This window comes from Littorina saxatilis, linkage group LG7 (assembly GCF_037325665.1).
Source record: "Littorina saxatilis isolate snail1 linkage group LG7, US_GU_Lsax_2.0, whole genome shotgun sequence".
Classification (NCBI taxonomy): Eukaryota; Metazoa; Mollusca; class Gastropoda; order Littorinimorpha; family Littorinidae; genus Littorina; species Littorina saxatilis.
Genome location: NC_090251.1, coordinates 13,722,103 through 13,743,218, shown reverse-complemented (window position 1 = coordinate 13,743,218; position 21,116 = coordinate 13,722,103). Strand labels below are relative to the sequence as shown.

At 38.6% G+C, this 21,116-nt stretch overlaps 1 protein-coding gene across 1 annotated transcript in view; it reads left to right on the top strand.

Moving 5' to 3' along the window:
• LOC138970740 (zinc finger protein 558-like) overlaps window positions 1-21,116 on the top strand; it is a 41,632-nt gene that overhangs the window by 3,043 nt on the left and 17,473 nt on the right. Inside the window, exon 2 of the mRNA XM_070343241.1 lies at window positions 17,928-18,017. Within this exon, the coding sequence (XP_070199342.1) occupies window positions 17,928-18,017 (90 nt within the window). The remainder of the gene's footprint in view (window positions 1-17,927; window positions 18,018-21,116) is intronic.

Genomic DNA, 21,116 nt, shown 5'->3' with positions numbered 1-21,116 from the left:
CCAAATTTGGCAAGATGGTGTATGATGACAAGGCCCCAAAAAACATACATAGCATCTTGACCTTGAGAGAAAGGGGGAATGTACGTTCTGGCTCACCGATTCCGACAGACCCTAAATATTAACGCAAAATAGGCTTCTGGACTAAACTTTTACTAAAATGAAACATGCGACAAAATCAGAAAAATACTGCATAAATCCATACAAAAAAAAATACAGTAAAGTAAGGTTGTTTTGAACCAATTCCGGGTCTGTCGGAATCAGTAACCCAGAACGTACATTCCCCCTTTCTCTTATACAACATTCTTAAGCTCAATACGCTCTCTCATTTACAAACTTTACTTCATATGTTCTTTCACTGTTAGAATTATATCTGATACATGCAATGTGACTGTCTAAACGAATAGTTAACTCTTTACAAGTGATTCTATTTTTACTTTTTCTTCCCGTCCTATTTGAATCCCCTTTTTTAAAAACTGCTTTTTCAGATCTTCTATATCGATTGGCTTGTTATATTCAGCTCGTGTTTTTGTTTGAATACTTGCTTTCTTACTTTTGTAGTCATCAAAGTCTGTTTGTATCTGTTTGAATTCTTCGTCAGAAACTTTTGAATCTTCAAGTGCTTTACTGATAGACAGTTTTAGGCTAGACAATTTTGATGATGCAAGAGTGGAAATGGATTCGTGTTTTTCAAGCTTTTTCACAATTTTTTTCATTATAGCTGATGCTATAAATGATAAACCACCAACTGCTGCTGCGACACCACCTAGGATTAGAGAAACTGGAGTCCCTACTCCGGTAGCTAACAGAATTGTTCCCGTTACACCTGCAGCTGATGCAAGGATAGTAGAACCAGTGCTGGCATTAGAAAGGCTGTTGTAAGTTGTTGAGTACTTACGTCTAGCGCGAGAATATTTTTCTAATTCATCTTCTAGTTGTTTTTGTATATTACTAATGTGTGCCAGTCTGAATTGTTGACTTTCTGCTGCACTTTCATCAATATTAGGATAAAGCTTCACACTGCTAGTCATCTTTTTAATGCAAAATATAAAATATTTATCTTAATTCTCACTGGCCAGTGTTTCTGCTAAGCTTTGAAGCTGTTCATTGCTTAACACCTTATCTGTATAGTAGAAAGCAATCAAATCAAGATAAGTAAGATTAATACTTCTTATTTCTGTTAAATTATTTATATCTGCGTTAACAACAACATTTTGGTTTGACGTCTGTTTTTTTATTGTGTTAGAATCCTTTTGAACAGCAATAAATACTCTGACTTCTTCAACATTTAATGGTCTCCAGTTGAGATTTATTCCTCTCATTAGAACAGTGTTTGTGGTTTCTTCCCTTTTCCTGACAACTATATCAAATATCATAGTTGCATTCTGCCCTATTGGAAGCTTGGGTATAAAATCGACAATGGTGTCAGCGTCCTTTTCAACACTTTGTTTTCTGTGAATGAGATAGTTGTTCTTATGGAAAGGTTTAACTGCAACTTCTCCCCTGCTGTTAATCGCAGGAACAAGGCTAACAATTAGTGGTTTAGCATTGATTGACTTACGGAATGTGTCGTCTTTTCCAACAAGAGTGTATGGACTCACAAATTCAAACTTCATTTCCCAGTCAATCTTTTTCATAACAGGACTAAGTACCCATTTTTTATTCTGATGTTTCCACATGTAGTATATGTCATCGACAATTGGATCAGGTACATTAACATCACGGATTTGACCTAGTTTGAGAAATCTTGGTTTCTTTTCATCGTCGATTTCCTTTCTCTTGTAATGACCAGTGTCTGTAAACTCGAATGCATACACTGCACCAACTTCAGCATTGCTCTCAAAGTCGATAGCGTCTGCTAAATCTTTCAACTCTATAGTTGAACATGCAACAGGATAAACTATTGTAGGTCCACTCGACATTTTAATACTCAATATTTTATGGAACTATTTCCAATGTAATGTTAAACAAACAATCAACTGGTTGTCCACTTTGATTTTTCAGATCAATGTGTAGGAATTCATGACACCCTTCCTCCAAGTCCTTGAACTGAAGTGTCTTAAATGTTGGCACGTGCATTTTACAAAAAGAGGCATCACTCGGTGGAAGAATCCTAAGCAGATCAGAACGCTGATCATTAAACAGATTATAGGATGTGTTAAGCTCTCTCATGTGAACAAACAGTACACTGTTAACATCCATGTCAATGGGACGTGTTCCCTTGTATATTTTTGTAATTCCAAGCATATCAAGGAGTTTGGTTGGAAACTCAATGTTTACTTCTCTAGTTTTGGGCATAGTAAGAGTAGCAATGAGACTTGCATGATTTAAACTCGCTGTAATACCTACTGGAGCAAACAATTCTTTCTCTAAAGTGCAGAAGTCATAGTAACCATCTTCTACAGAATGTGTTTTACCATTAATTCTAACCCAGTTGTTATTCTTTTTTTTACTGATATTATACCAAGTAACCTTGTACATAATTTCATGCAGTGCAACTTTCATTCCTCCATTTTGATTGTTGATAGGGGTTGCAAGTTTAACTGGCACACTAGTCTTCACATTTGTTAGTGTGATAAACATTTTTTATTCAACAACAAAAATGATTCAGTATAAATTCAACAAAGACGTTAAATACAAAACTGGACCATATTACAATCCAAAGACTATTTCTTTCCATGAGTTGGACTTTGCTGTAACAGAAACAGAATCCATTCGCGTTAAAGTGCCTGACCCATTCCATTCTTACCTAAATCCCCCAATCAAAAATGATAGTGTTCCAAAGATGTGGAACTCTCACCCAATTCAGTTCTATCAGAATCAGTTAAACTTTGCAATATTCTGTGCAACCACAGGATGTGGAGTGTCCTATGCAGACCACATGAATAATTCAAACTTACTGACAAAGTGTGTGTACACATTTCACGTTTACTATCAGTGCAGGAGAATCTTGTCTGAACTTCAGGCACCAATGCCGCATGAAAAGAGCTGGAACCCATTCAACAATAGGATAAACATGAAAGTGTATGAGCGTCTCTGCAATGAATTCAATATAGATTTTAAGACCGACTTTAGGCAAAAGCAAGACAAAAACCATGGCATGGGAACACTATATTTATGGGGTGTCCACAGGAGGTATAATTTTGATTACTGGCCAGGTCATACATCTTTTTCTTCAAATGTGCAGGTACAGTTAGGATCAATAGAACAAGAGCACCACAATGCATGGACTACTTTTATATTAGACACCGGCAAAGGTTTCACTGGATCAGGTGTTGAAAGGATCAATGAATCTATCCGAACATATGCGTGGTGCTTGCTAGGCTCGCAGGCACAGACACGATCAAACATAATGAGAACAAGCACAGGGTTTGGTGCACAGAAACAGTTGTTATCAAATTTAGAAGATGTCATAAACTCTGCAGTTGATCTGCCTTCCAGCATCAAAAGGTATCAAGACTCTCTCCGTTATGCAAGATCAAAAGTTGACTTTGCTGTTGGTAACGGCCTTTACATGTTACCTTCTGATCTCCAGCTGCAGATTGGAACAATAACAAATTATAACAATGAAATCATTATTGCTAGTGACACCCAGCCGCTTGGAAAGGGTGAAGAACTGAATTCAGAAATCAGAACGATGTTACAGCCATATCACAATGAACAGAAACAAAGCGTGACAAGTGAAGATCACGCTGCAGGTGAAGATCATTCTGTCACTAGTGATGATCAAGCTGTTAGTATTAGTGATGATCATGAATCGCAGAAGACTGCTCTAGTAATTGGTGGAGTGGGTGTAGGCTTACTTTTGCTTTATTCTCGTTAGCAGAACACCTGCAATTAAAACTATTAGAGTCCAGAGACGTTCAGCCATGAAACCAACAACTTTACCTGCAAAAGATAACAGCCAGCTAACAATTGAACCAATGATTCCTGGAAGTGCATCCAAAGCTTTTGCTGCTAGTTTCTTTAATAGTTCTGCAATGTGTTTGAGTTGTTTCTTTACCCATCCCGGATCAGATGGAGATGAAGGTGAAGGTGGAGGTGGAGGTGTGACAGTGCCACCTGTGAATGTTAACACTAATGTGCTTATTGCAAATCCTAACGCAGTTAGTATACTAGCTATTGTGATTCCCTGCTCTCTGAAAAGCGTTCTAATTCTTTCAGCAAGAGTTGTGTCTTCGTAAAGGATTCTTTGAATTGTATTTTTTATTCTGCTGACCTGTGTTCTCAGTTGTTCTCTATTGTTACTTAGAACTTCTAACCTTATGGCTTTCTCCTCCTGCAAATCTTTTAAACGCTTAGAAATTCTGTTTTTTACTTCTTGTTCTAGGTTCAAATCATCAGCATCAGCAAGTTTTTGTTTCTCTTTGTTTATATCTTCATCCAGCTGACCTAGTTTTGACAGATTATTTGCTATTTCACCTCTGATGGTTTGTAGTGATTGATTAAGGGCTTCTATTTCTCTCATAGGTAATAGTTCATGTGGAGTCTTCAGTGAAGTTTCCTCAGAAAAAGAAGTCTCTATCTCTTGTATAAGTTGATCAGCCTCATCTGCAAGTTTATTAAGATCTTGCAATGGAACAGATTCTATTTGAGTAGCAGTTGGTAGTCCTAGTTCTGCTTGTTGAAGTAAGGAAACAACATGGGAAGATGATGACCGTGTGCTAGGCACAATATCTAATTGCCTAAGTCGATTAGCAGTAAGTTTTTGTTTTAGTGAAACTTTTGATAGAAACTTAGCAGGATTAGATTTATATGTAAGTTGGACTTTTTCTCCTTTATCGTTAGTTGTATATAAATGATTTGCTTCCATTTTGAACTGGTTTGGATCTAAAACATCAGGTTCTTCTCCTAAACTTTTGTAGAAATCTCTAACTTTACCTTCCAGAAGTTCATGTCGTGCCACCTCATAATGCAGTGAATGATGGTAGGGAACCAAAGGGATTGCTTCGCTCATGTCGTCCGCTGGCTCAAATAAATCTTCAAATCCACCTTCTGCCATTTGTAACTTATTTTTTATTTTGAAAATAAAAAAAGATGGCACAATCGTTCGGTTCTGTTCTTGATCCTTACAGAAGGCTGAAAGAACCTCTCGGGGTAAAAGGAATAAGGCAAACAGTTATAGTTACAAATAATCCTTCTACTATTGATCAGAATGAAATACTTACTGTTAGGTTTCCTAATCTAGGTAAGAACGATGTTATTGTACCAGGCACTGTAAGACTATCATTCAAATTAGAATTAGAATCTGGCTCAGATGAAAATAGGACTTTGGCTTATAATGTAGGAAGAGCAATTGTGAGGAAGATTACTGTCAAACTGGAAGGGCGGGAAGTGATGTCATTGAATAATGCAGATGTATTTTTAGTTTATGCAGATAATTGGTTGACTGACAATGAAAAGAAAAACAGAGTGTTTCAAGGGATTCAGTCAGACAATGGGATAAAAGTTAGAATAGGAGCAGGAGATAAAGCTGACAACAAAAAAGATAACGCTGTCAATGTTGCTTTTGGAAACAAATTTTGTATTCCACTTGACTTTGAACTCATAAATTCACATCCTCCCTTCTATCAAGGAGCATTGCGTGACAGGCTGTCATACGACCTGACTTTCAATAGTTATGATCGTGTTATGCTTTCACAAGACCCGGAAGCAAAGTATAAGGTGTCTGGAATTTCTTTAGAGTTTGATGTTGTAAACCATCCTGAACTGGCTAGACTTATAGAAAATCAGTACAGTTCTAAGCTGCCTATCTATTATGAAAGAGTGTTGAATCACAGTACACTTTCAAAAAGCCAGGCTGATCCAATCTGGAACATTAACTTGAATACACCAGCTAGGTCAATGAAGGGAATACTTATGTTGTTTGAGGAACCAAAAGATTCATATGAAAGGCAAATAGAAAAGTTTTACAATCCACTAATCAATAGAGTATATTGCACAATTGAAGGGCAGCCAAACCAAATATTTGCATCTGGCATGCTGCCATACCAACACTATGATGAAGCAAGAAAGTACTTTACTGGAGGAAGATTGAAAGACCCAACATCTGATCTTGTGGCTAAAGATCTACATTTACACGGTGTTGGCGTAGAAGATTTCTTGACAAATAAATATGCGTTATGGCTGGATCTCAGAACAACTGACGACAACAAACTGCATGGAAGTGGAAGGCGAATTGAAAACGGATCAGAAGGAATCACAATACAAATTGAAAAGGAAGTAGGGAGTAGTAGTAAATCAGTTAAGATCTACGTGTTTGTTGTGTCAGATGCGCAGTTAAACATCTCTGAAAGCAGATTACAGGATATTGTTTATTGAACGTGTTAAAATGAAGTATCTAGATTTTCTTCCAAAAGATCCACACTGTTCTTTGATTTGTGGGGCAACAGGTTGCGGCAAAACAAGATATGTTTTGGATTTATTACAGACTGTTTACATAAATCACTTTGAACACATAGTCATATTCTGTCCAACCATAAAGCATAACAGAACATACAAGGAGAGAAAATTCATATGGTCTGATCAAAATATATTTATTGTAAATCCTTCTGATCGTCTAAATGTTTGCTTGGAGCATTATTTCGATCTTTTTCAGAACACGCCAACACTGTTTATTATTGATGACTGTGCAGCAGAACGTGACATTGTTAGAAAGAAAAGTGCACTAGCAAAGCTTGCATTCAGTGGACGACATGCATTAATATCAGTTTGGATATTAACACAAAAATACAATGCAGTTCTGAAAGACTTTAGAGAGCAACTCAAAACAATAACATTGTTCTATTCAAAGGACCGTGACAGTTTTGAAGAGTGTCTTCGAGAAAATGATGTCATTGAAAACAAACAGGAGAGAGAAAGAATAAAGAATAATCTGAAATCTTCTAAGCACTCGAAACTGGTTTTAAAAACTGATCAACCAGTTCAGTATGTATGTTTGTAGAAATCCTTGCTAAGTTCTTGTCAAGTTCTTACTCAAGTTCTTGTCAAGTTCTTACACAAGTTCTTACTCAAGTTCTTGTCAAGTTCTTACTCAAGTTCTTGTCAAGTTCTTACTCAAGTTCTTGTTAAGTTCCTACCTAAGTTCTTACTTAAGTTCCTACCTAAGTTCTTGTTAAGTTCCTACCCAAGTTCTTACTCAAGTTTAATTACTAGATTTTAATTTTATTCTGCATCAAAATAAAATGAACTGTGATGAATTGCTGATGCAGACTGCTACAGATATTGAAATCTGTGACAGTAGGACTATACCTGATAAAAAAGAAAGATTGTATTCACTTGCTGTTTGTGGAAAAACAAAACACTACCTTGGGCAGCAGTTAACTGTGGAAGAAGTACAACATCTTTCCTCAGAAGATATAGAGAAGTATCATGGACGGTATGAATCAGTGCTTGGTTCTAAGATGGTTAGAAGTATTGGACAGACTGTTATAGGTTTGTACACAAAGATTTTTGGACATTTTACACCTCTCGACTCGGAGGAAGACTTAACACATGATCTAACTCATGACCCTGTTGTTTCCAAGTCCCTCGAATCTCTTGCCTGTGACCTGTATTATCGATTTGGTGCTTTATTAGTACCATTTGTTGCTGGATTAATTACTTTCAAACACATTAATTTTCAGAATAAAAAAGATGACAGATCAGTTGAAGCAGACAGTGGAGCAGACGAAAATACCAGAAGTGAACACAGTGACAAAGAAACCTGGTAGAGTAGAAGCAGGAAAAAAACTAGCCGAATGGAACAGACAAAAAAAGTTAAATCAAAAGGCAAAGCAGAACATTATGTCTGAAGTTGAGCAGACACCAAACATTCCTGAAGTGACTAAGGTCACACAAACTGATCAAGAATTAAAATCTTCATTTCTATCATACAGAAAAGTAGCTGTAGCAGCTGTTGTTGGAGGAGGTGGATACTTGCTTTACAAACTTTGGCAAGGCAAATATAAAGTGTCAGAAACACCAAAATCAGAAACACCAAAACCAACAAACAAAGCAGTACAAACAATAACAAAGCCCACAGCAGTACCTGCAGTGGATTCATTTCATATGGAATAATTTTAATATTTTAATTTTGATAACATAAAAATGAGTTCTGAAAAGACAATAGTTAATCTAGTTTATCACGCTGCAGTGATTGGAGGCTTGAGTGTAGGTTACACAATGCTGGGTAAAAGTCTCCTCAGAATGAAACCAGCCGACTTGGGAAAGTTAGACTTCGAAGACGGTGCTAAACTAATTGGTGTTGTGACAGCTTCCTTTGCAACAAAAGACTTTTTGGTGAAGCAAGGAATTATTCCAGAAAATATAAACATGTAAGACAATAAAATGGCTAGCTTGGTTATGATGGTGGGAGGTGCGATTGTAAATGCGCTTGCATTTTCTGGCAGCAACTATTTGTTTTCTAAACTGCAAAATGGTGAAGAGAGGGAAAGGCACAACAAAGCCATGGAACAACTGGCGAAAGCACAGGATGAATACGAGAAGAAACGAATTGCGCAGTTAGACTTTATGAATGATAAACTCAGGCAGCAAGGACATGCAAACAAAACCTTTGCCAATGTTGATGCAGCCATTCAAGAATACTATCTTGTAACTGGAAAGAAAATGAAGACAAGTGCTCCTCCAAAACTGGGTGACTTTTATCAACCTTCAGAAGAGCAGAAGGTGGGCGAGATTGTTTTCATTGTTATTGGTATGGCTGTTGTTTACTTTATTGCGCGTGCTGTCAAATCTTAATATTCTGTCATTTAAAAAACCATGAGTGATGCTTTGTTATCTAAAATATATTATTCCCCAAAAGGATACTGGAAAGGAAGAACTGCTATTGACAAGCTCAGTGACGCAGCAGGTGTTTCTCAAGATATAGCAAAGAAATGGTTGTCAAAGCAGGCAGTTTGGCAGATCTATTTACCTGCACCAAGAAAAATTACACGACCACACTTTGTTAACATTAAACCGAATGACACTCATCAAATAGACCTGCTGTATTTACCGCATGACACAGTCAGAAGGAAGAAATATAAGTATGCACTGACTGTAGTTGATGTTGCAACAAGATACAAAGATGCTGAACCGTTGACAGAGAAAAGTGCTATAGCTACAGCTGTTGCCCTGCAAGAAATTTACAGACGTGGACCACTAAAGTATCCCAGAATGATTCAGTGCGATGATGGTAAGGAGTTTAAAGGAGCTGTCAACCAGCTTCTGTTAAAACATCATGTTACAGTGAAGAGAGGTATTCCAGGAAACCACAGGTCACAGGCTATTGTTGAGAGCTTTAACAAACAGTTGGCAGAAAAACTGTTTTCATATCAGTACCATCAGGAATTTTTGGACACAGAAAGTAAATTGCGTAACACTGAATGGGTCAAAAGATTACCATCAGTACTTAGAGCAATGAATCTGGAGGTATTTAAAGCTACAGGGTTAAGACCAGTTGATGCAATCAAACAGAAAACAATACCTGTTGCTCCAAAGTCAACAACACCAGTGGCATTACTACCTTTCAATCAGAAAGTCAGATATTTATATGCACCCGGTGAAGCTGAGGGTGACAGCAGGAAGCGTGCAACGGATCCAATCTGGAGTATTGACATTCATGAAATCAAGAGAGTAGTAGAGACAAATCCACCTATATATTACTTGAGAGAACCAGCACCGCAAAGAGCCTTTGTAAAAGAGGAATTACAATTAGTTCCACGTGGTACAAATGTTAAATGATTTTTTATTTCAGATTTTATAGTGTTAACAAAAATGGAAGCAACTTCATTTTTTTTAATTTATATTTTTATTTTGAGTTATAAAATCAAACTCACAGCGATGGAAGACTCTGTATTAGAATCTTTATCGACAGTATTTGACACCGTTGAATTACAAGTAACGGATCCTCAAAATGTGCAGTCCAGTGTGCAAGACGCCATTGAACAAATTCCAAACAATTTGTTGATTGAACCTCCAGTAAAAGTGCAGATAGTCAGTTTAATAAAATACAAAACAGTCAGTGATGAGGTGCTAGAAGTTCATGTTTCAACCAGACAACTAGCACTTAATTCTATGGCAGAATTGAATGGAAACTGGGCAGATGAAATGATGAAACGGTTTGAGCAAGCTGCAGAGGATGCAAAGATGAAAGGATCCGGATGGTCAGAAGGTGAAATTCTAAAAATAGAATTGAAGCTAAGTAAATTTGCCCCCATCAGAGGTAGAAGTTACATACCTTTACCTCCTGCTCTTGTCAAAAAACGTGCTGTGCTGAACATAAAGAATGATGATGACAAATGTTTTATGTGGTGTGTTCTGGCAAGACTGTACAGTGTAAAGAAAAATGCAGAAAGAGTGTCTAACTATCATGCATACAGAAATAAACTAAACTTTACTGGTATTGAATTTCCTGTCAGCATTACAAGCATTGACAAATTTGAACAGCAAAACAAACCCATCACCGTAAATGTTTACACGTGGGATGAGGAAGATGAACTGAAACCAGTCAGAATATCAAAGAACTCACCAACGATTGGTGATTGTGATACTAACCATGTTGACATGTTACTAATGACTGATGGTGTAAAATATCATTACACTTTGATTCGTACAATGAGTAGACTGATGGCGAGCACAAGCAATCACAATAGTAAACAAGACTTTTGTAGGCGATGTCTCTTGCGTATTCCATCAATTCATGCAGCACTTATACACAAGCAACATTGTAAGAGCGTTGATGATGCGGTTGTGAAGTTAACAACACCACCGCCAGACAGCAAAGTGTATTTTAAGAATGTATGCAAACTACAGAAAAGTCCTTATGTTGTTTATGCTGACTTTGAATCTATCATTGTGCCATATGAAGGACCTTTACCAAAAGACCTACCTAAAACAGTAACTCTAAGTAATCATCAAGTCTGTTCATATGCATTTATTGTTGTTAGTTCAGATGGTAAACATTCTAAACCGCAATTGTACAGAGGACCTAATGCAGCAAAGAACTTCTTACAGCAAATGAACCAAGTGCGAAATGACTGCTCCAAACAACTGAATCTTTCAGACATTGTTATGAAACCTGAAGACCAAGAACAGTTTAACTCTACCACACAGTGTTGGATATGCGAACAAAGTCTAACACCAAACACAGACAATCCAATAGTAAGAGATCATGATCATGTAAGTGGGCAGTTCCGAGGAGCAGCACACAGCAAATGTAATCTACAATTAAAGTTTGATCCTAAGACTTGGAAGCTTCCAATCTTCTTCCATAACTTGCGCGGTTATGATTCACATCTGATCATGCAGGCAGTAACTGATGAATACAAAGCAAGATGCATTGCGCAGTCTTCAGAAAAGTACATGGCCTTTACTCTGAATAGTTTATACTTCTACGATTCTGCTCAACATCTGATGGGAACACTTGAGTCTTTATCTTCATCACTAACTGCTTTCCCAATCACATGTAAGTACTTTGACAGTGACTTAGTTAGAAAGGGAGTCTATCCATATGAATACATGGATTCGTGGGAGAGGTTTGATGAAGATGAGTTACCACCAAAGGATGCTTACTTCTCACGGCTGAAGGGTAAAGGTATAAGTGACGAAGACTATGAACACGCTAAGACTGCATGGAATAAATTAGGATGTAATACAATGGGTGATTATCATGATCAATATTTGTTGGCTGATGTTTGTTTACTTGCAAATATATTTGAGAATTACAGAAGAACATGTATGAAGCACTACAATCTAGATCCTTCACATTACATATCTGCACCAGGCATGAGCTGGGATGCATTTCTTAGATTTACAGGAGTAAAGATTGACTTGCTATCAGATCTACCTACACTTCAGATGATTGAAAATGGACTACGTGGAGGAATCAGTATGGCTTCACACAATTACTGCAAAGCCAACAACAAATACTTGGACGACTTTGATCCTATGAAACCTTCTAATTACATCATGTATCTAGATGCAAACAATTTGTATGGTTGGGCAATGTGTCAGACGCTTCCACTTCGGAACTTTAAGATCTATTCAGGACCATTTTCACAATGTGTTGTGCTGACAATATTAAAAGCAGGCCCAGACAGTCGAAAGGGATGGATACTAGAAGTTGACTTAGACTATCCACTATCACTTCATGATCTACATAATGATTATCCTTTAGCGGCTGAGAGGTTAAAAGTAAACCCAAGAGAACCTCCAAAGCTGGTGCCCAATCTGTTTCACAAAAAGAAGTATGTGTGTCACTACAGACTGTTACAGTTTTACATTAGACATGGATTAATTTTGAAGGCTGTTCATCGTATAATTTTATTTGATCAAGAACAGTTTATGAAACCTTACATCATGAAAAACACAGAACTGAGAACCAAAGCCGCTGATGCATCAGAGAAAGACTTTTTTAAACTGATGAACAACAGTTGCTTTGGTAAGACAATGGAAAACCCACACAAGAGAAAGGATGTTAGACTTGTTACAAGAGAAAATGAGGCCATCAAGCTGACATCCAAACCACAGTATCAAGACTTTAAATACTTTCATGAACAGCTGTATGGTATCTTAATGAAAAAACTTGTAGTCAAGCTTGACAAACCAGTATTCATAGGCTTTACTGTGCTAGAGTTGTCAAAACTGTTGATGCTTGAGTTTTTGTATGATTATTTGAAACCAAGATATCCCAAATCGAGAGTACTTTACACAGACACAGATTCATTCTTACTTGACATTCCAGCGGATGACGTTTACAAAGATCTAGAAGCTGAAAGTCCTGCAGTAAAAGGAAAAGATTCTTTTTATGACACTTGCGACTACCCTAAAGAATCACCATTGCACTCAAATGTTAACAAGAAGGTTATTGGAAAGATGAAAGATGAAATGAATGGGAAGATAATTAAGGAGTATGTTGGATTGCGTGCAAAGATGTACAGTGTTGCAAGTGAGAAAGGGGTGGTTAAAAAAGCAAAGGGTGTAAGCAAACAGGTTGTAAAGTCGAGCATATCGCATGATAACTACAAGGAAGCACTGTTTCAGAAGCGAGTGTTTCACCATGACAACCCTAAGATCAGTTCCGCGCTTCATCAGATCAACACAACTATTGTAAACAAGAAATCTTTAGATGCTAATGACACAAAGCGCGTTTATTCATCACCAGAATATTCTTATGCAATTGGACACTGGAGAATAAACGCGGCTCCAAATAGTCTGGGTGTGTAATAAGAATTTTTGTCAATCGGGAAAACCCGCTATGACAGCTTTGTTTTGACTGCAGCGGGGAAAAGGAAGTTGCTTGCGTTTGGGAAGTGTTTGTGAAAGGGGAGTACTAGGCTTTGTTGAGTTTCAAAGCAGCCACCAAGTACACTTGTCAAAGCTTGATTCAATAAACAAGTCATTTGCATAAAGTGCACTCGGCGGCCGCCTGAAAAGGCAGCCTTTAGAAGTTGTTTGACGGGTTGGAAGAAACATCAATAGCAGGCAATACAAAGACCTGGCGCTCCAGGCTGGAGCGCTCTGCTCAACCGTGACTGACTTCTCACAACTGAGTGTAGTGACGGGTTGGAAGAAACATCAATAGCAGGCAATACAAAGACCTGGCGCTCCAGGCTGGAGCGCTCTACTCAACCGTGACTGACTTCTCACAACTGAGTGTTTTCTACCTGAGAGGATCGTGTTTGGAGTTGTAGTGGTTCTTGCATGGGAGAAGTCCAATATTTTCTGATCTCCTCATTACTTTCAAACATTGTCTTCAAATCTTTTCTCAGAGAGTAGATTTCAATGAAAGACAGACCAACTGTAGAAAACCTGCTAAAGTATGGTTTCAGCAAACGAGCAATCTCTCTCAGTTTGCGTGAATAAGCTGGTGAGATGCCAATGTTTGCCTGCAACCACTCTTCCCACTTGTTTTTGTGAATTCCTCGTTCCTTTTCTTCCTGAAAGAATTTGAAAGATGCATCCAGAAGAGAACCATACTGAAGGTTAAAACACATACTGGTGGCCTCCTGTCTTTGAATCTGCCTGTATCCTTCCTTCAGCTTTTCAATAGCAGCATCTGATGACCCTATTTTCTCTGAGGAAAAAAAGAAAACTTCTTTCCTAACTGTCTTACTCACATCAACCTCTTTTGACTGCAAGTATTGATGGAGTTCTTCTGGTGACATAACCTTTCGTTTTTTCACCTGCTCCCCATACAGAGATGTCAGTTTTCTTTTTGGTTGGGAGAGAAATCTAGGTAGTTTCCTACTTTCTGATGGCCCTTCTCTTTTCATTCTATTCAATACATCAACATAATTATTATGATGAAATATATGCTCCTCAATGATACCAAGTTGTTCTACACTCCATCTGCTTTGTTGATCCATATCTTGAGGAAGAAGTTCTCTCTCTAATTCTTCAGAAATGCTATCTTGACTCTCACAGAAAACACAACTGCACGGTGGGCGACTACGGAATGAAATGACAAAATCACTACGGCTATGTTACAATCAATACCAAGTGTTGGGCGGACGTGACGTAACTGTTGCTATCACATGATTTAATCTTGTCTTGCCATTGGAGGAATATAGAAGACAGGCTTGCTGTTTGTTTTTACCAGATCAATACGGTAGTTATGGCTTGCCGACCGACGGGCAGATTGGATCGAAACACACGCTGGCTGCAACTAGTTAATATTTCAATGGAAACTAAATTTAGCGTTGCACAGAGAGAAAGGGGGAATGTACGTTCTGGGTTACTGATTCCGACAGACCCGGCATTGGTTCAAAACAACCTTACTTTACTGTATTTTTTTTGTATGGATTTATGCAGTATTTTTCTGATTTTGTCGCATGTTTCATTTTAGTAAAAGTTTAGTCCAGAAGCCTATTTTGCGTTAATATTTAGGGTCTGTCGGAATCGGTGAGCCAGAACGTACATTCTCCCTTTCTCTCCTTGCTTCAAGGTCAAGGTCGCAGGGGCCATAAATGTTGTCTAAAAAACAGCTGGTTTTCACATTTTTCCCATTTTCTCTGAAGTTTTTGAGATTCAATACCTCACCTATATATGATATATAGGGCAAAGTAAGCCCCATCTTTTGATACCAGTTTGGTTTACCTTGCTTTAAGGTCAAGGTCACAGGAGCTCTTCAAAGTTGGATTGTATACATATTTTGAAGTGACCTTGACCCTGAACTATGGAAGATAACTGTTTCAAACTTAAAAATTATGTGGGGCACATGTTATGCTTTCATCATGAGACACATTTGGTCACATATGGTCAAGGTCACTTTGACCCTTATGAAATGTGACCAAAATAAGGTAGTGAAGCACTAAAAGTGACCATATCTCATGGTAGAAAGAGCCAATAAGCACCATTGTACTTCCTATGTCTTGAATTAACAGCTTTGTGTTGCATGACCTTGGATGACCTTGACCTTGGGTCAAGGTCACATGCATTTTGGTAGGAAAAATGTGTAAAGCAGTTCTTAGTGTATGATGTCATTGCTAGGTTTAGTTATTTGACCTTGACCCTGAAGGTCAAGGTCATGTCAAGGTCAAGCATGTGAGTCGTATGGGCTTTGCCCTTCTTGTTTTTGTCATGCTGTTGCTTTAATTTTGTGTACTTTGGAAATCAAGACTGCACGATGACCTATTCTTAATTCTGGAATAATGGCGGCTTGACACACTAGTTATTTTTGTCATGCTGTTGCTTTAATTTTGTGTCCTTTGGAAATCGTTAGTCAAACTCAATAAATAAAACGTCTTATTGTCAGATCTTGGATTCTAATTCTTATTAGCAAACGAAAGCGAGAAAGACAGTGAGAAGGAAAGAAAAAGTGTGTGTGTGTGTGTGTGTGTGTGTGTGTTACAGACAAGCAGCAAGAAAAAAGCGTGTGTGTGTGTAAACATTTTCTTAGATTTTTATTTTAATGTTAAAATACTTGCGTTCAAATCAATATTTGTCTTGTGAATATCAAAAGAGAGTATCAGACTTGTATTAAAAATAATGGTCTTTTTAAACGATATCAATGACACAAGAACGGATTAACAATAAAGTTAATCATGAGTGAGCGACCACAGAATGATAAGCAAAACGAGGAACCAAGACAAAGACTAACTTAAGCATGTGTTGAAATTTAAGAAAACGGGAACATTTGTCTCAGTTAATCACAAAGGATAAAACCAATTGTTCACCAAGGAAGTTGTTTGTGCATTCAGAAATTCACGAAATCACTGGACGTGAAGTCACTTTTGCAAAAGTTCCAAAAGCAGTGTTGCATGTATTTTCTTTTACTTTCAATTTTTTGAGATAATAAATTAGCAGAAAGCAGAAAGTCCACTTGCTGCTCTATGCCCTTTTCTCAGCCAGATATAACGCCAGGATATAATATGGCAGAAAGCAGTAAGTCCAATGCTTCTTTTTGCCATTTAAAAAAAATAAGATTTAAGTCGGGATATAATTTGGCAGAAAGCAGTATATGTCCTCTTACTGCCTTTTACCATTATTTTTGAGTGAATGAGTTTAGGGAATTAATTCGGTAAAAGGCAGTAAGTCCACAAAAATCATTATTTCTAAGTGATGAATCAAATGAGGGTTTTAATATTCATAGCAGAAATGCACAATAATGTTATCAGCAAACAAATAAATCATTAAATTAAAGCTTTTCATTCCAAAACAGTGATGCAAACAGAAAATGTCGATTTTCTCGAAACTATGTTTCATGGACTTACTTCCTTCTGTCTTTACACGGCAGATTACCCCCCGCGGGTTAGGGGGAAGAATTTACCCGATGCTCCCCAGCATGTCGTAAGAGGCGACTAACGGATTCTGTTTCTCCTTTTACCTTTGTTAAGTGTTTCTTGTATAGCATATAGTCAATGTTTGTAAAGATTTTAGTCAAGCAGTATGTAAGAAATGTTAAGTCCTTTGTACTGGACCTAGACACAATCATTTGTCGTAGTAAGCGTAGACATCCGGTCTGCTCCCCGCCTAATGGCCGATGTCTTCCGTCTTCGGGGGACTTCGTGGGTTTAAATTTGGAGTGGTCCTTCTCCTAGAGGAGTTTCCTTGCAGGGATAGTGAGCCTCCTCTGCCCTCGTTTTAATTTTGGAGTGATCTTCTCCTAGGACAGCTGCCTTCCAGGGTTGACGAGCCTGTCCTGCCCGGCTATTTAACCCATAGTTGGGGGTTGGTTCGTGGGCACCAGGGCGTATCCACACGCCGGTGGGCCTGCATGCCACACGTCTAGGGGCCAACCTCCTCCGAGTCCTTGTAGTTCAGCCTGGGGCCTTTCGGTACCCAGTTCACGCCTGTCGCCACGATGGAGGCACTACAAAGGGCTTGCTGTGGAGAGGTTATGTACTGGCAGGAGAGACTGACGCAAGCTGCTCTCTTTTCGCGTTGTCATGAAAAGGACGGTGCTAGCCAGCGGCGAGGGCTGAAAGCGAGAGGTGACAAGCACAAAACACTTCGCCAACACACTAGACACATCACACAACCATTTGACAGACCTTTGTACTGGAAACTTGCATTCTTCCAGTAAGGTCATATATTGTACTACGTTGCAAGCCCCTGGAGCAATTTTTTGATTAGTGCTTTTGTGAACAAGAAACAATTAACAAGTGGCTCTATCCCATCTCCCCTTTCCCCCCCCCCCCCCCCCCCCCCTTTCCCCGTCGCGATATAACCTTCGTGGTTGAAAACGACGTTAAACACCAAATAAAGAAAGAAAGACTTTTCATATTTAAAAAAAAAAATTTATTACTGTGCAATGTTGAGCTGGAACACACTTTCTAGAACAGACCTCTTGTAAGGGTTTCATAGTATCTGGATTTGCATTTGTGTTGATGTTTGTCTCAAAGACTGTAAGCAGTAGGCCTATTTCAGTGTCTTGACAATGAATTTGGATTCACACCATGATGCAGCACACATCACTTTATCAAAACATTGTGGGATTGTCTTTTTAGATATGAAGAGTGGGAACATAACCAGCTCAAGACCACCAAGAGCCAACCTGAAGCAGGGTTTTCTCACTGGTCTGGCGGAGGAGGAGACGGGTAAGACCACTGACCACTGTATTGTTGAACTCTGAAGTTTTTAAAAAAAAAATTTTTTTAATGGAGTTTGATAAATTAGCAGAAATATGTTGTGTCTCCTCATGTCCCACTGTACTGTAAAATATAACACTGGCAGTGTTGTGACCCTTTTCTTTGCTGGTGTCTTGGGTCATTCACTGCAAACATTTGGGGGATCATAAGGCCAAAAAAAAAAAAAAATGTGTATGTTTCTGGTAACATGGCTACAAAAAATAGGGTAGGTAGGTAGGTAGGTATTTTGTTTTTGTTTTTTGTGGTCAGGGTAGAAAATAACTATACAGTGACGCAAAGAGACTGGACTTACTATACGAAGAGAAAGACAACACATTACAAAACAAATGAGACAAAAGGGATGTGGGGTTATCCCCCTTGTGCCATCTGTTACTTTTGTTTTGACGCTTTTTTTTCCTCTATGGTTTCCCATAAATCCATTTATGTTCTGAATTTGTTTGTGCTAACAACCCAAGGGAGACAACCACTTCACACAATCATACTATGAAACAAGCCAACACTGTGATTGCGAATGTCCGTCGCGATATAACCTTGAACGGTTGAAAACGACGTTAAACACCAAATAAAGAAAGAAAGATTGTGAATGTTGTCGCTGGATCTACCCAGCGACTACATTTTCAATCATATTAACATGCTCAAAATTGTTAACTCAATATCAATTATTGTACAAATAGAGAGACTCAGTCATAAGTTTTTGTACGTTCAGCAGATTTTTGAAAGTGTTAATGGTTCATGCATTTTTAACATCAGACAGTGTGTTCCATGATGGTGCAACTCTGTTAGAAAAGGAATGTTTCCGGATATTAGTTTTACTAAATTCAGTAAAGATTTTGATGTATTTTTCCTCGTTACATTAGTGGTAGATTTCTCAAAAGACTCGACTACTTTGACATTATCCGGCAATATAGCTATTCTGATGAACACGTGGGGGAATTTGGGGGCTGTGATTGGATGGTCTCAACATCATCATCAAAGCATAATGCTACGGAAGTCGGACATTTTTGCTAATATCCAAAAGCATATTGGCAATAACAAAGACATATGGTTCCGGTTTACCCATCTGTACCACACGGATGTAAACAATCGACAACAGCAAACACTAACAAACCGGCACGGTTGGCCTAGTGGTAAGACGTCCGCCCCGTGATCGGGAGGTCGTGGGTTCAAACCCCGGCCGGGTCATACCTAAGACTTTAAAATTTGCAATCTAGTGGCTGCTCCGCCTGGCATCTGGCATTATGGGGTTAGTGCTAGGACTGGTTGGTCCGGTGTCAGAATAATGTGACTGGGTGAGACATGAAGCCTGTGCTGCGACTTCTGTCTTGTGTGTGGCGCACGTTATATGTCAAAGCAGCACCGCCCTGATATGGCCCTTCGTGGTCAGCTGGGCGTTAAGCAAACAAACAAACAAACAAATTTCATTGGCTAAGAAATGTGTAACACTCTAGCTTTTCATTATCAGAGTGTATACAGACCCATCGATCCTGTATACACTAGGAGTGTGTATAGCTTTTGCCAAAAGGAAACAAAAACCGGAGTGGCTCGGGAACCGGCAGTTGCGGACAGTACCTCACAAATTAGACGTTCTTAGTTTTCCCTATCCAGCAGATATTCATCTTAGCTCTGCAGTTGTTAGCGATTTGCGTTCAGGTTCAGTAGCGATTTTTGCTCGGGTTTGTTAGCGATTTGCTCTCATGTGTGAGGTTGTTGGTTCGAGCCCATGCAGCGAATACTTAAAACAACAAACGTTTGATCATCTTATTAACTTCTCTCGTTTTCTTCTTAACCAGCCTTTCTTTAATTGCTCGATTCTACTAAAATTACTCCAAAGCACTTTAGTGATCAAACTGAGATTGCAACAACAAAGCTAGTCATGCAGTCACAAGTCACTCCAGTGCGTCCGCGAACCAAGCAACGTGAAATACTGGTCTGGAGGTATATACACAAATGAACATGGAAGCAAACGAAAACAAACAAATGACAACAAAACATAAGTCTGCTTTGCATCGAATTGCTTGCTTTGACAGAATCTCTGACACCTGCGAACCGCTACTCTCGTTACGTCAGTTGCTGGTCAATGATCGTGCTGTTTCCAAAATACAATTTGGTCTTTCTGAAACTAAGCTCCATGAATCATTCTAAAAGTTACATCAGTTGCTGGTCAGTGATCGTGCTGTTTCCAAAATACAATTAGATCTTTCTGAAACTAAGCTCCATGAATCATTCTAAAAAAAAATAGCAAAAATCAGTTCTTTGCATTGAACTTTAGAAGAAAATCGTAAAATAAAATGAACAAATCGGATTAAAAAAAAATATAGGTAGCTTGTAGAGAAAGTCGGTCCCTGAGCCTGAGGGCTCCGTAACTGGCTCACTACAGTGGCTCGGGAACTGGTGAGTCGGTCAGTGACTCGGGGACTCGCCAGTTCCCGAGCCACAGTTGGAAGGGTGTTTTTTTTGTTCAGTCAGGAGTTTATACAAGATCAACGAGGCCGAGTCAGAAAGGTGACAGTCATTAATCTCACATTGCTACACCGGAGCCCCCAGCCTTGGCAACTGGCAGTCACCGCTACCTCACAAATTACTATTTTAGATGTTCTTTAAGGCGAAGTGCGCCACTGAAATTTAGAGTGATGGGACTTAAACAGCCATTTTGAGTTGTTAGCAGTTTTGCACCTTTCAATCTGTCTACTTTCATGAAATGCATATGATTACACTATACAAATTCATCAAAGTCTCTAAAAACATATTTCATTGCACCAACCCGGCGAATTTTTCTGTCTTTTCATTCACTCTTCCGATAAAAATTCCGATTTTCAACCCTTGACAACAGACATTTCTGCTCGCCCAACGCGGGAACGTCGTATACCGTTTGAACAGCAGTTCTCTCCCCTGTGTCATTCGGCGGTTATTTTCGGTTAAATATGGATTCTCCTGGGGAAACCCCCCTATTTTTCAAACAAGCAAACCACAGACACTTTCCATATACGGGGGTATGACGTAAATACCTGGCCACGATTGGTCAGATAGGCTCGCGTGGCTTTTCGCGTT